Here is a 15394-nt window from a genome sequence, read left to right on the forward strand (position 1 = left end):
ACAAGATTGATTCAAATCCCTTCAACTGTTCTCAAGTATCACATTTTTACCAGACATGACAGGTTTCACATCGATCGGTGAAGCGGTTTCAGAGAAGGGTTTTTAAAACATTGGCTTTCAAGCTAATATGGCTGCCAAACCACGTGACATATGACATCAAAAATGTACACGCTGCACATATATGGGTAGTTTCGTGTCGACGTTTGTGAAGTTTCGTGTCGATCGGATAAGGTTCGTTTTTCTATCCAATATGGCTGCCAAACCACGTGACCTACGATGTCATCATTTTCAACCTATAGCAGCAATCGTGTTAGATGATATTTGTAAAGTTTCACATGGATAGGGCAAGCGGTTTCTGAGATGTAATTATTTAATATTTTCCTTCAATCCAATATGGCTGCCACACCATGTGACCGATGACGTTCTCGTGATCAACTTTTAATCGCCATGCCAAGTCGATGACTTAAAGTTTTGAGTCGATCGCTTTGGTATTATGTCATAAATAAAGATTTTAGGTTAAATCCAATATGGCTGCTAAATCATGTGACGTATTATGTCATAAATTTAATATTTCAATACAAATGGGTCATAGATCATGTACATGCAATTTCAGAGATTTTTACGATAAAGCTTTCGATTAAAACATATATGGCTGCTATACCACTTCACCTATGATATCCTCATTATCATGCTTTTGTTCCCCATTGGGAGTACTTGACAATGTGCCAAGTTTCAAATTTTTCCATTCAGTGGTTTCTGAGAAATAATATTTTTATTATTTGCGCTTAATCCAAGATGACTGCCATACCATGTGACCTATTGTGTCACAATTAGAAAAACATTCTACATGGATGTCGTTCTGACCCTGAAAGTTTCATCTGTGGTTGCTGAGAAAAACGAGGTTTAGCCCGTACGGACGGACGGACAACCCAAAAACATATTGCCTCCGGGTTCGGGGGCAGAGGCATACTAATGTGACAAGTGAAGGAGCAACATCAGCTATTGCTGTCCCTGCTATCTAGGTGAGAATGTTGAATGTATGGAGCTTTCACAATAACCGCTACATAACTGTGCCCACATAAAGGAAGGAGTAATTGAAAGAATTATAGAAAAGTATAAATGTTTCATCCACATATGTATTGATTTACAACCGATTGTACCAAAAGTTGTTTTGGTCAGATTTTCAACATTTATTTTCTGATTTTTTTCATCTTATTGTCTCACAAGCAAAAGTACTCGATACCAGTGACAGGAAAAGCAAGCAAGAGTACCCGACCCCAGTGAAGGAAAAATTTAAGTTCATCTATCAATTTAAATTAGTTAATTGTTTTTAAAATGGCTAATTGTGTTGCATTCTTGGCTTCACTCAGAACCAAAGCTCAATCTACTTATACCACGCAAAGCAAAATGGTGGTGCAACATATGGTGGCAGAGGTGGGATTTGTCTCAAAAGAGGGCAAAATATAGCAATTTTAAACTTTGTCTTACTCTATGAAGATCTGTATTAAATCTACTTTTAATCCAGATGTTCATGTTGATTTTAAAGGTTACTGGAAGGGGCAATAAAGTGACTGACTATGTCGCATCAACAAAAGTGAAATTAAAATGGAAAATAAACAATCAGCAACTTGTGATGCGCAGTGCGGGAAGGGACCGCTATAAATGGGAGACAGACAAATGCATGGACAAACCCCCTGGTTCACATTATATAATGATGACTTTCCTTCCAAAGAACTTCAACATAGAAAGAGACCATTCGGCCCAACAAGCCCGCCCAATGGTTGCCAACCTATGACAGATAGTCTGTGCTGCATCCCTTTTAAATGTTGTGCGTCAAGCAACGAGCACCATTTTAAAAGTCTTTGATATAAGTAATGACTTCGCTGGAGTTTGAACAGCCAACCTTCTTGACTTGAATGGACTCTCTAACTCTAATGTGTTACATCAGAGTCCACAGAGTATGAATTTTAAGTTTCTATTGTACCTCTTTAAAGTTTATTATTAAACATTATTTTAGGTCACATTGCTAAATGAAATGATGTTTCTTTAATGAAATGATCGCCTTGCACTGCAACCTTTGTCTAGAGACTTTCACGATGAGCTTTCAAACTGTCTGCAAGCGCAGCTTTTCAAACGCAGTGCAGGAAGCGGCCGCCGGAAACAGGAGACGGACAAACACACGGACAGACACCACGGTTCGCATTATATAAATACATGTATGACAAACAACCCCTTGTATGTGAGTTGTATCTTCAATTATCTTGTAAATAATGAATTCATGAGAACATATAATTGGATTGGAATTTAATGAGTAAAGAGACATGCAAGATTGTATTCATCACCAAATGCAGACCTTGCAAGATAAAACACTATGTAATCGTGTTATGAATGCAGGTAAGCAGGGGAAAAACTTTCTATAAGAATAAAGAAGGCAAAGAAAGAAGATCAGGTTAAGAAGCTAAAGAGAAGACCAAAAGATCTACATTATGCAACTACAATGGTCTACAGTATATATAAATAATTTCACCAACATATCATGAATAATAGGCCTAGAGAAGGTTTGACTTTTTATTTTTTTTCTATCTGAACAAATATTTCGTTTTTCCAAACATGTTGGGGCCATGAAACGTTTCCATGGTATGGATTCATTTCAGATCTTTAAGCTTTCTTCAGGTGATCCACGAAGCACTGGTTACAGACGATGGCGAGAGATGAGAAGACGATGACAAACTCAAGAAAGTCAACATCTCCATCACTGTTCATATCCATGTTTGACATCAACGAACTCAGACCCGAAGCGTCATGGGCGTTCTGCCAACAGGAAACAGCGAGGTGGTTAAGATAGGATTTGTGAATTTAAAAAACGTAAACTACAAGCTGTTGGAATAAGAATATAATGCTCTTGTTTTTCATAGAATGTAGTTTGAATGTTAATGGCTTTACACAAATAAAACTTTAAAGAACATTCATCTTTTAAGGACAGGCTGTGCATGTATATGCTATTTTTGGCATAATCATCATCATCACATTACTCATCATCATTATAATTATCATGCTCATCATTATAATTATCATCATGCTCATCATCATCACATTATTCATCATCACCATCATCATCACCATAATCATGCTCATCATCATAATTATCATTATGCTCATCACATTAGTCATCAGCATCATATTACTCATCATACTCATCATCACATTACTCATCATCACATTACTCATCAGCATCATATTACTCATAATCATACTCATCATATTACTCATCATCATACTCATCATATTACTCATCATCATATTACTCATCATCACATTACTCATCAGCATATTACTCATCATACTCATCAACACATTACTCATCAGCATCATATTACTCATCATACTCATCAACACATTACTCATCAGCATAATCATATTACTCATCATCACATTACTCATCAGCATCATATTACTCATAATCATACTCATCATATTACTCATCATATTACTCATCATCATACTCATCATCATATTACTCATCATCACATTACTCATCAGCATCATATTACTCATAATCATACTCATCATATTACTCATCATCATACTCATCATATTACTCATCATCATATTACTCATCATCACATTAGTCATCAGCATCATATTACTCATCATACTCATCAACACATTACTCATCAGCATAATCATATTACTCATCATCACATTACTCATCAGCATCATATTACTCATAATCATACTCATCATATTACTCATCATATTACTCATCATCATACTCATCATCATATTACTCAATCATACTCATCATATTACTCATCATCACATTACTCATCAGCATCATATTACTCATCATACTCATCATGATCATATTACTCATCATCATACTCATCATCATATTACTCATCATCACATTACTCATCAGCATCATGTTACTCATAATCATACTCATCATATTACTCATCATCATACTCATATTACTCATCATCACATTACTCATCATACTCATCATGATCATATTACTCATCATCATATTACTCATCATCATCACATTACTCATCATCATCACATTACTCATCATCATAATCATATTACTCATCATCATCATATTACTCATCATAATCATCACATTACTCATCATCATAATCATCATTATACTCATCATCAGCGGTGTTGTCAAAGCAGTGTTTTGACAAGGGCTATGTCAGGTGCTTTTCCGTTACCTTTCTCGTCGTCATTCCACACCTGTAATCTGCAGTCATCTGTAATTTGTTCAGGGTGCTGGCGATAACTCGCCTACTCTTTGCGAAAGACACGTTCAATATTTAACGGCCGGCAACGACCGGTGTGGCCAGACGGGTCCTCCGGCTCAACATCCTTCAGATGGATGTGCACACTGATGTATTACCTGCCTGTATGGTAAACACCAGGGAGACCGTTTATAGCCGGATCAAGATCTGAACCCAGGAGAGACACCTCTAAGTCACGGGCACGTACCAACAAGCTATCCTTCCAGGCATATTTTTGGAAAACCTCACAATAATTTATTAGTTACTTAACCAAATGTCATAAGGTATCCTAAGTAAAAATACCACATTGTTGTTGTTGTTTCGTATGCAGCCTGAGGCTGCTGGTTGCATCATTTTTCTGGAAGCACGTTGTGCCACTGATGCAGTGCCCCAATTACCAGTGAGCTGGCACTCAATTTGCCGACCTCAGAAGGATGAACATGCTGAGTCAACCCCCTTGGCGTTAATTCAATGATCGATTGGGATTCAAACTCAGGATTCTAGGATCCCAAGCCAGCACCTTAACCGCTAATACAACACCAGGTTTAACACCACATTGATGTACCTCTATAACTTTGTCCCTTTTACATAGTGGGACAACAAACGCTGGGAAAAACCCATAGTTTTCTCAAAAATATGTTGGCGTCCTAGAAAATGCGAATAATGAACTAAACGGTACTCGGTAGAGCACAAACCTCCACCTGGCTGAACAGTTTACCTTTTGTAACCCACTGATAGGCCAAATCTGGATTCGGACCTGAACCAAAATCGAATTTGCTTGTTCTTGTCATCTAACCAACTCATCCACCAAGTTTTGTCATATCCCATCCACAACCTTCCGAAATATCATGCTATATGTCATTTTTGGCCCTATCTTTCAATGGTGAAAAATCACTAAAATTATCATATTCAAATCTTCATCAAAAAAGAATCAATTCTTCCTCGTCACACACTCAACCTGTCCAGCACGTTTTGTCCGAATTCGTCCCCAACTTTTTGAGATATCGTGTTATACAGTACATTGTTTTTAGGTCTCAATGGTGAACAATTACTTTTAAAATTCTAATGTTCGTATCTGGATCCGGATCCGGATGTTTAACGACATCTAATCAATTCCTCCTTGTCACACACCCAAACTCCACCAAGTTTTGGCCGAATCCGTCCACAAGCTTTTGAGATATCCTGCTTACAGACAAACAGATAGACAAACAGGGGTGAAAATGTAACCTCCATCCACCTTCAGTGGCGGAGACAACAAAAACAAAAACACCAGATCAGAAATGTTTTTGATTTTAAAGAAATCCCTCTCATGCTTTATTACGAGCCTTAGCCCATGTATAAAAAATAAGGAAAAAAAGAATGTGCTGGCATTCCAAAATTGTGAAGCAGATTTACCAGCATACACTGAAAGATCTCAATGGTCTTTTTTTGTTGTTGTTTACAAGATCGAGGCTCGTGTAAGAGCTAATATTAATCACAAAAAGACAAACTGACACATACAACATAAGATAAAAGGAGCGGGAGACAAGATGGGGAGGGAGAGGGAAGCACACAAGTACAACAGTTGACAGCAGGGACATCGGGAGATCTGTGGGAGGGAGAGGACTTGGGGGGAGGAGGCACGGGAAGCGGGCGAGGGGGGCGTGGGGGGGGGGGGGGGGGGGAGGTGGGGTGACAACAATTTTCAAATCTTTGAGGAAGCATTTCAGGTGGAGCACAAAAAAGGTAAAAAAACGGATTTGGCAAATATACTATGACTTCACCAGTCAGAAATTCGTTAGCTTTTCTTTGGTGTTAACAAAGTCAAATATGATCTTCATCTTACAGCTTCATCTTATAGCTGTCCGAAAGCATTGGCAGGATAGTACGCAGTGCACGGACTGGTGTAGCGTAGTATCCTACACAGAACATCCGCAATGTTATTTCAAAACGAAAGGACAGCATGTCAACTGTTGAAAAATCAGGAGGAGTTTACCATTCATCATGCAGATACTGTAACCAATTATACATTCGTGAAATGGGAAGGATTTAAAAAACAGGGGCTAAATGAACATGATAGAGCAGTTAGGCTGGGAAAGGTGACAAAGTCAGCCATGATACACCATTACCTGCAATATGGTCACACATCTGACTTGGATGGTACCAATGTCATAGCTTCAAAGTCCCAAAATGACACAGACTTATAGTTATACTAGAGGTATGACACGAGGGTGATCTAATTGGGGAGACCGTGGACATACCCACACAAACTGTGATGCAAATGGCAAAAACGGGACGATACAAACAGCTGGACTAGGTGAGCAACAAACACCAACACTTGATCCAAAACAGCATGCCCACGCATGCCCACACATGCACAACAACCAACAAAACGCACCGTTTCAAACACTGAACACCCAACGAAAGGAAGCCCAGCTGAGGCTCGGGGTATATTGGCCTGAGGGAGGTTCCTCTCGGAAACGTGTAAAACGTCTCCCGAGACCAGATCTGCTCTCGCTTGTTTATTACTAGACTCGTAAAAAACACGTCAAATATGACGAGTTGGAACAGTTTATTCGACGATGCAGCCTCATGCGCGTGCCAAAGTCTGAAGCCTCGGCCTAGTGCCATGTGTGCTTATATCTTCTTTATTTATGAGACGTCAAACGGATGTAAATGAACACTCATTTTACTCTTCATGCCTTGCACATCATGTGCAGCAAATTTCACCGAGCTGCACCTTGTATTTATTGTTATTTAAATAAAAAATAAAAAAAAGCTTCTGTACACCGCCCTTGAGGCTTGATTTGCAAGCCACCGTCTACATTTCCAATAGAAGAGACATAATTGCTCTTTTATGGAAAATGTTTTTCGAGTTTGTTTTATCCTCAAAAATAGACCGTAGTGAACACACATTCGTGTTAAAAGATTGGCCTTTAAAACCTACCCTCATGAAAGGGGGCAGACAACTGTACAAACATACAAACACAGAAACCGACATGTCTTTTTAATATGGTAGATTAGCAAAGTATATCTAGTTCCTTTATGGTTGGATTTACCTTTTTTCTTTTAAACTGTATAATAATCCCAATTGCCCCAATTTTCTATCATGTAATATATTAAGCTCATGCTAACCAATGACTCACTCACTGATATTATAAATGTTTAGTGTTTTCTCGGTGGGCAGTGTTACTTCTACATGAATTAGAAGGACATTAGTAAGGGATGGACAAACATATGCCAATATGGGATTTGAGCGTATCATTTAAGCGAGGGCTTCAGATGGGCACACCAACACAATAACCCAAGTACTAAGGGGATAACACAATATATTTAACCTTCAAAATTAAACAAGAAAGCCCAAACCCAAGTGCCTCTTATACGGTTTAGCAATTCACTTACACGGTTCAACATTTCAAACCGAACTCCTGTTGTAAGTATTAAAAGTATCAATCTGAATCCGCAAAACCTTTTCGAGAAAGTAGAGAAACCATCTTGGGATTTTCCAACATCAAAAAAAAAGAACAAAATTCTTACCGAAATGAATCCGGGCATTTCTGCCTGAAACATGGTCAGAATCTCAGACCTGCTCATGGTAGGCACTCCATCTTTTGCTGCGTACTTATGGAAAACGTCGATAAGCGTTTCGACAGCGTTCTCCAGTGGAGAGGGCATCGTCCGCTGCAGTCTCACCTCCAAGCGCAAGTGCAGCTGCAGTGAAGCGTCGCGTTATGACTCTCCAACAATAATATCATATTTACATATATTCTACAATTATACATACAGGGAAAGGGGAAGGAATTTTAAAAAATGGTACATCCACCTCTTCTAAAAACTTTTTAAAACTCTTTTAAAAACTTTTCTTAAACGCTTTTAAAAACTCTTTAAAACTCTTTTTGTTAACTTTTAAAAACTCTTTTATAACTCTTATTAAATGCTTTTCTTAAACACTTTTAAAAACGTTTTAAAACTCTTTTAAAAGCTTTTCCTAAACTCTTTTTAAAACATTTTAGACTCTTTAAAAAACCTTTTAAAATTCTTCTGAAAACTTTTTTAACTCTTAAAAACCCTCTTGAAAACTCCTTTATAAACTCTTTTAAAGGCTTAAAAAAAATTTAAACCTTTTAAAACTCTTAAAAACCTTCTTGAAAACTCCTTTATAACCTTTTTTATAACTTTATAACCTTTATAACTTTATAACCTTATAACCTTTATAACCTAAGCCTTTCAAAAAATTTTCTCAAACTCCTTTAACAACTGTTTTAAAACTCTTTTTAAACTCTTTTAAAAACTTTTTTTTAACTCTTAAAAACTCTCTTGAGACACCTTTATACACTTTAAAAAAACTCTTTTAAAGGCTTTTTTTTTACACTTTTAAAAACCTCTTTTAACTCTTAAAAACCTTTTTTTACTTAAATTTTTTGCAAAACTCCAAAAAAGCGCAGCAGTTATTCAAAACAACCGAAATGATATGAACGATGTTGGTAACGATATTAAGGAGAAAGTAGAAAACAAGATATGATGTGATGAGTAATTCTTTAGCCATATAACATTTACAAACATAATTTACCCAAAATAAAGTAATTGTCATTCTTCAATTCAACCTGCACTGTTGTTCATTCGCTCGTACGCAGCACAATGATGCGGGGTAGCGTCATTGTCCAAGGACATGGCTTTGTAGGAATTTCGTTAGGGCAGGAATTTGGAATTTGGCTATGGAGCTGGTGATACTCTTCACGAAGGACACCCTGGGATCTTTAACGTCCACCAACTGATGCTGGCACACGGGATGCCCGTTTTTAACGTCCATCCGAGGGACAGATGACACACTGATGAATCAATCTGTCTGTGAAACACCAGGATGGCAGTTTATAGCTGGGTCGGTTTATCTGTGAGTAGGATATCTCAAAAGGTTGTGGAGGGATTTGGGCGAAATTTGGTGGACAGGTTGGGTGTGTGCAAAGGAAAAATTGATTTAATATTGGTGAAGATCCGGATCGGGATACAATAATTTAAAAAAAAATTTTTTTAAGTGATTCTGCACCATTGGTATAGGGGAGAGATATAGGGCAAAACTTGGTGGATTCGTTTGTTATATGACAAAAACAAGCTGATTAGATTTTGGGTCCAGATCTGACCTATCAGTGGGATACAAAATGCAAACTGTTCAGCCTGGCGGAGGTATACTCTCTAGCGAGTGCCGTTCTAGTATTCATTATGCAAGGATACACAATGGTACTTCGACACAACAGGAAGTCATGGTCATGGGTCTATCATGCCTGTGTCATTTCCACACCAATTAACTTGATCTATAAATTTACTTATCTTCAATGCATGGAATGGTTTCCCTGGAAATATAGAGGTAGTGGAGGGGGTAGATAGGTTTAAATTGGAATTAGATAGGTTATGTATTGGATGGAGATAGAGGGTTATGTTATGGGGATATTGGCTGGACTGGTAGGTAGCATGTGATGCATGGTTCCTAGGGTTGGTGCAGGACAGGAATGATGGGCCGAATGTCCTCCTACTGTGCAAAAGTTCCATGTGTGTCCTTGTGTCAGTTGTGTGTATCTGTATAACTAACCCCATTTGTGACTTGCATATCTCATTAACACTTTATTTAGCTGATGCTAACATTGACTTACTCTGTTGGAGAGATGGTATATGGGAGCACAACTTACAAGGAAACAAACTCAAATCCAGACTGGACAATTTAATGGTGAGCATCATGCAGCTTGACACATCAAATACTGCCCCTAATTAACTGTTTAAAATGTGCAAAGTGTCACAATGACTGAAAAAGGATTATTAATCAAAAATAACCAATATCACCATTCAAACCAATAGGAAAAGGCATTATTTGCCATCTAAACATATGATGTCTTGAAATTTAGTATTTAAGGGCCATAGATATATTTATATAATGCACTTCAAACTTGAAGAACTGAAAAATATGGAAGGATTCATGGTGGTGATTCCATATATTACAAGAGAAAAGGTGGACAAAGAAGAAGAAGTGAGAAGAATAAAGGAGTAAAAGGTAACAATTAGAGATGAGTTTGTGCGACCTGGATGGGAAGAACCACCTAAATGAGCCAGGTGATCAAGGCACAGGCCACGTGACTGCCTCCAACTCAGAGATATATCAACGTGATCACTGAAGGTCTTGGTCTTCAACACATACAAGGAGGCGAGATGGGAAGACGATGTTCCAGCTTATTGCAAGGACCTATACAAGGTTATAAAGAAGTGTTAGAAAATGGGACACCTGGCTTAATCTTTCTTGGCAGGACAATGTGTTCATTGATACAAATAGGCCCGAATACATGCAAAGCACGAAGGTGACACTTTATAGTAGTTCTTGTTGGGAACTGAACCAAGAATAGCTCAAAGGTGACGATTCTACCTGCAATCTATCTTGTCAGCCAACACACAAAGGTGAAGGTAAATAATGGGGTGAATTATTCATACTTATGAACTATAAACTAGGAAAACAGCCTCAAGGATGCTTCTTGCTGTGGCTTGTTCATTGTTCCATATTTGTCCTTCTTTACATTTTTATAATCTCGAATCTCACCTATCCTTACCCTTGCCACCTTCATCAAGTGTCTTCCACACGACCCAGAACTTTTCACTCCAATTCGTGATTTTATGTCTCTTGCTTTTCCAAAGTTAAAGTTCTAACAAATGTAGTAAAATGCGACTCACAATTGTCACAATGCAGCTCTCACCTGTGAATCCCTGACTCATAAACCAAGAGAGGGTGGGGGAGGCCGAGATGCAGGTGATTGGGGATGGGGGACTGGGGGAGGGTAGACCTTCTTTCTTCTTTGACCTAGCTTTCTTTTATGACCTTTTTTCTTTCTATCAATGACCTTCTTTCTTCTACAAATAACCAATTGCACTCGTATGCTGATGATTCGACATTACATCCCTCCAAGTTTTTTCCCATCTGCCCCATCTTCCCTCACTCGATCTCCACCTCATTTGATCACAGCCACATTTTTACATTTTGGATAGGATTTCCCAGTGGGGCAAATATAATCACGTTAAGTTTAATGCTTCTAAAACTCAATTTCTTCCCATCTTTCTCTCTAAAACTCCTCTCAACTCTCCAATCTCCTTTGAAAGCTCCACAACTACACCATGTGATACAATAAACCTACTAGGTATTACCCTAACTTCAAATCTATCCTGGAATCCACACATTACACAAATAGCTAAATCTGCCTCAAAGAAACTAGGAGTCCTGTTCAGATGTTGCAGATTCTTCTCCTCCGAACAGTTGCTTCAACTATATAAAGGATTGATTCGTCCTTGTATAGAATACTGCTCTCACATCTGGGGAGGTTGTAGCTCCACATACTTACTGGACAGAATTGAATTAAAAGTAATCCGACTTATCAACTCTCCCAATCTGACCTCAAAACTAAACCCGCTCGAATTACACTGCAATGTTGTTTCTCTTTCTCTTTACTACAGATATTACTTCGGTTTCTCCTCCCAAGAACAGCTGCTTGTGTGCTCGACTGAGTATACAAAAACAAAGAGGGTTCTTGAGAAGGTAAAAAAAAAAAAAAAAAAAAAAAAAAAAAAACATCCCTGGTGTTGGGCTAGCGGCTAGGGTGCCGGCTTAGGATCCTAGGATCCTGGGTTCGAATCTCGGTCGATCGCCGAATTAATGCCAGGGGGGTTGACTCAGCCTGTCATCCTTCCGAGGTCGGCTAATTGAGTACCAGTTCACTGGTAATTCCCTGTTTGTCGTTGAAGGCGGCAAAAAGGGTTGGCGTCAGGAAGGGCATCCGGCCGTAAAACATTGCTTCAAAAAGGGGACCAAAAAATAACAACTACCACGGTCCCCGAAAAGGCCAACCCCCGCTTTGTGGGGAAAAATGGCCTCTAAACGGTGTTGAGAAGGTAGATAGGAGGATTTACCATACGGTCCTTTCAGAGAGAATGTGTGTGTGTGTGGGATTTCTTAGAATTGAAAGACATATTCCATGTGTTTGACCAGTTTGTGATTTTGTGAAGGTTTGAGGAGAGGGAAGAGGCTGCTGCCTGTCTATCAGAAGGATGAGGGATGTCATGGCAGAAAGTGGAGTCATCAGCAAAGAGATAAAGAGGATCATCTAGAGTCAGTGAGATCATTGATGAAGATTAGGAATAAGATGGGCCAAAAACACTGCCTTGGGATACTCCAGCCTCAAACCACATCACCTTAACAGTGTTTCGATCAAATAGTTGCCATTCCAGTGTTGTAATGGTCGTTATTCTTTGTCGATCCAGCATCGCAGTCAAATTGGATCAAAACAGGCACTTCCTAAAGCACCCCCACCCCCAACTCGTCCCCTACCCCCACGCTTCAGCAACCAATCCCAGCCACTGGATCGCAGCACACCTCAAGCAATGGGGTCAGTTGCCGAAAGTGGACATGATTGGTGACATCATGCCGAGGACAATAAAAACCGGGCACAGAGTAAAGGAATTCGCACACCAGAGAGTTTGCGTGCAGATCTGGAGCAGTCCAAGTCTGGGGCAGAGCGAGTTGAGGTCATGAGGGAGTTCATGTCCAAAGGGGAGGAAAGCTGGCTGGGTTGGCCGGGCTTCCAGAGAGTCAGTCGGGACAAGGAAGCACCAATCAGAAAGAGCACTACCAGTGGTTCCCAAAACGCCAAGCGCAAAGCAGAGCGCTTCCAAGTGGAGCACAAAGCACCAAGTGGGATGGACGCTCCTGGCAGAGAGAAAAAGTGCAAAGGGCGGTACTCCCTAAACTGCCAGGCAGAACAGCTGCTGACTAAACCGGTTGAACCGATTTCTTACACATCATTTGCAAATGCACCATATCATTTTGTGTCTTTCAGCGAATACACCACAAGGCTCGCCTGTTGTGGAGCATCAAGAAACAACACAAGACCCCAGCAGTTATTTTCAGAGCTATAAGCACCACACGATACCACATGATACCACATAACAGTGTACCTCCTACCGGTATCTTTCACTCACCTGTATCAACACTTTGTTGGGATCCGCTTGGGCTAAGCCTGCTCACGTATGGGTGAAGAAGGGGGTCACCAACATCCCCCAACTTCTTCTTTCTTTCTGTCCCCTTTTATGTCTAATTTCCCTGGATGAATGTTGCACCTGTCTGCATTTCATTTAAGGCCTGTTGTATAAGGGGTTCTTTTGAGTGATATGGGTAAGACTGTTCGTATGTGACACTGTAATCTCTTGCAAGTACGTGCTTGCAAATATGTTCCTGTAAATACATGCCTGGTAATACTCGTACAAGATTTGGTGTTTCCAAATCTGCTTGATTGCCTCTTTCCTTCATAGGTTAGACATAGTGTGCAATAAATAGACGGGAGGTTGTACCTCACTGATTCTCTGTGCTAGTCTAGCCAGCAGTCCACCTACGGTTACGCTTAGCGTACGTAATTAAAAGACAAAGGTGGGAAGCCGAGAGCATGGTCCCTATCTGAAGTAACTAAGTCACCGGGAAGGTAACGTGAGAGGTAGGCGCGGAGACCCTGCCAGAATTAGTCACCTTGGACGTGTCCATGGTTGCTTAGCAACCTATCTGGTCGAGGAATTATCCATTGCTCGTCGGCTCCAGGGTTAAAGGACGGGAAGTGGTCCGAGAGAGGCTACTCATGACCCGGCGATGTATCTGTAACAATATATAAGCACTGATAGCATGTACATGCATCACCATAATGCGAGCTTGAGACTGGACAAAGCTTTCTCTACCTTCTCAGATGAGAATTACACAAAGTTGGGGAGGCAGTGGGTATGAAGGATTAAGGTAGGGACAGAACAGGATTGAGGGTTAGGTAGACTAGCAACGGTACCCACCCTAAGGGCGGGGCTTCAATTGGGAGGCCCAAATGAAAAGGCAAAATATCAGGCTTTTATTTTTATTTTTGAACGATTAATATAAACATCCGTTGAATCATATCACATGCAAATCATCAAAATCTAAACAGTACATGGCGCCCATTTTGAAAAAGATTGAATTCTGCAAAACGGAAGCGGCCGCTACACATCTTTCTCAGTTGCACGTTTATGTGTGAAGAGTGCGCGTCAAATCTGTAACACGGAAGCAGCTGCTACACCTGTTTTTCAGTCGCTTTGCACACGCTGCCGTGTTATTTCGGAGCCGCACGTTTCTATAGGAAGAGTTCGTCAGGAGTCGATCCACTCTCTCATGGTATGTAGAATTTCAACAAAAGCCACATTGAAGGAGGTTTCAGCGTTGATTAAACGACGCCGTTGGACGTCCACCAGCAGTCCGTGTGCGCAGAGGAAGTCGGCGCCGAGCAGAGCCATGGGCACGTTGGCGGTTACAAACGTCCAAGCGAAGCGTTGGCCGCCGAAGCAGAGGGTGACGTTGCGCGGGCCGAAGGTGCGGATAGTCGATCCGTTGGCCGCAACCAAGGAGGGGCCGCAAACCGCGGATTGCCTGTCCTGGTCAGAGGCGGGCATGACGCTCACTTGGGCGCCGGTGTCGCACAGGAAGCGCCGTCCGGACGCTTTATCCGTGATGAACAGTAAGTTGCCCGTGTGACTGTGGCCGGCGTTCATGGCAGGTAATGAACGCCGGCCTGGCCGTTTCCCGACCCGCCGAAGGTGCACGGGGGTCGGCATGTCCGGGCCTTCTGTCCGAACCTGGCATGATAGGAACACCACGCTTGGTCGGGTGGAGGCTTCGGACGTCGTGCTGAACGTGGTCGGCTCGGTATAGCGGCCGCCAATTGCGTCGGCAGTTCGGCCGTCGAACGCGCCGGGTGCTCGGGCGCCATGGATGGTGCATCAGGCGGCGGCGGGTCCCATGTCGCCGCTGCGATGCGCTGTCCCGCGGCGGAGATTTTGTCGGCTTCTCTGGCAAGGGCCCGGGGATCTGTGATCGTCGTGCTTGCCAGGGCGAGGCGTACCGGGTTAGGCAGCTGACGGAGGAACAGCTCCCGGAACAGGAATGCCGGAGAGTGCTCGCCGAGCAGCGAAAGCATGTAGTCCATTCGCTCGGAAGGGCGCGTGTCGCCGAGCTCCGGCAAATCGAGCAGGCGCCGTGCGCGTTCCGCCGCTGGGAGGGCGAAAGCATCGAGGAGAAGCTTCTTAATCGCGCCGTATTTGTC

At 41.2% G+C, this 15394-nt stretch overlaps 1 protein-coding gene across 2 annotated transcripts; it reads right to left on the reverse strand.

Annotated features, from left to right (window-relative positions):
* Positions 1–2289: 2289 nt before the first annotated feature.
* LOC137430547 (protein S100-A1-like) lies at positions 2290–10486 on the reverse strand. Of its 2 annotated transcripts, XM_078781134.1 has the most exons (3): positions 10349–10486; positions 7800–7973; positions 2290–2811 (listed from the first exon to the last, which is right to left on the reverse strand). In XM_078781134.1, exons 2-3 carry the CDS (start codon positions 7935–7937, stop codon positions 2659–2661), a joined length of 291 nt encoding a protein of 96 aa, XP_078637260.1. In that variant the 5' UTR covers positions 7938–7973; positions 10349–10486; the 3' UTR covers positions 2290–2658. The 2 variants fall into 2 exon arrangements, with proteins under 2 accessions (XP_078637260.1, XP_067977471.1); XM_068121370.1 differs by lacking the exon at positions 10349–10486 and having other exon boundaries at positions 7800–7990.
* Between the last annotated feature and the right edge of the window lie 4908 nt (positions 10487–15394).

Source organism: Myxine glutinosa, chromosome 7 (genome assembly GCF_964187855.1).
Source record: "Myxine glutinosa chromosome 7, kmMyxGlut1.1, whole genome shotgun sequence".
NCBI classification, from domain to species: Eukaryota; Metazoa; Chordata; class Myxini; order Myxiniformes; family Myxinidae; genus Myxine; species Myxine glutinosa.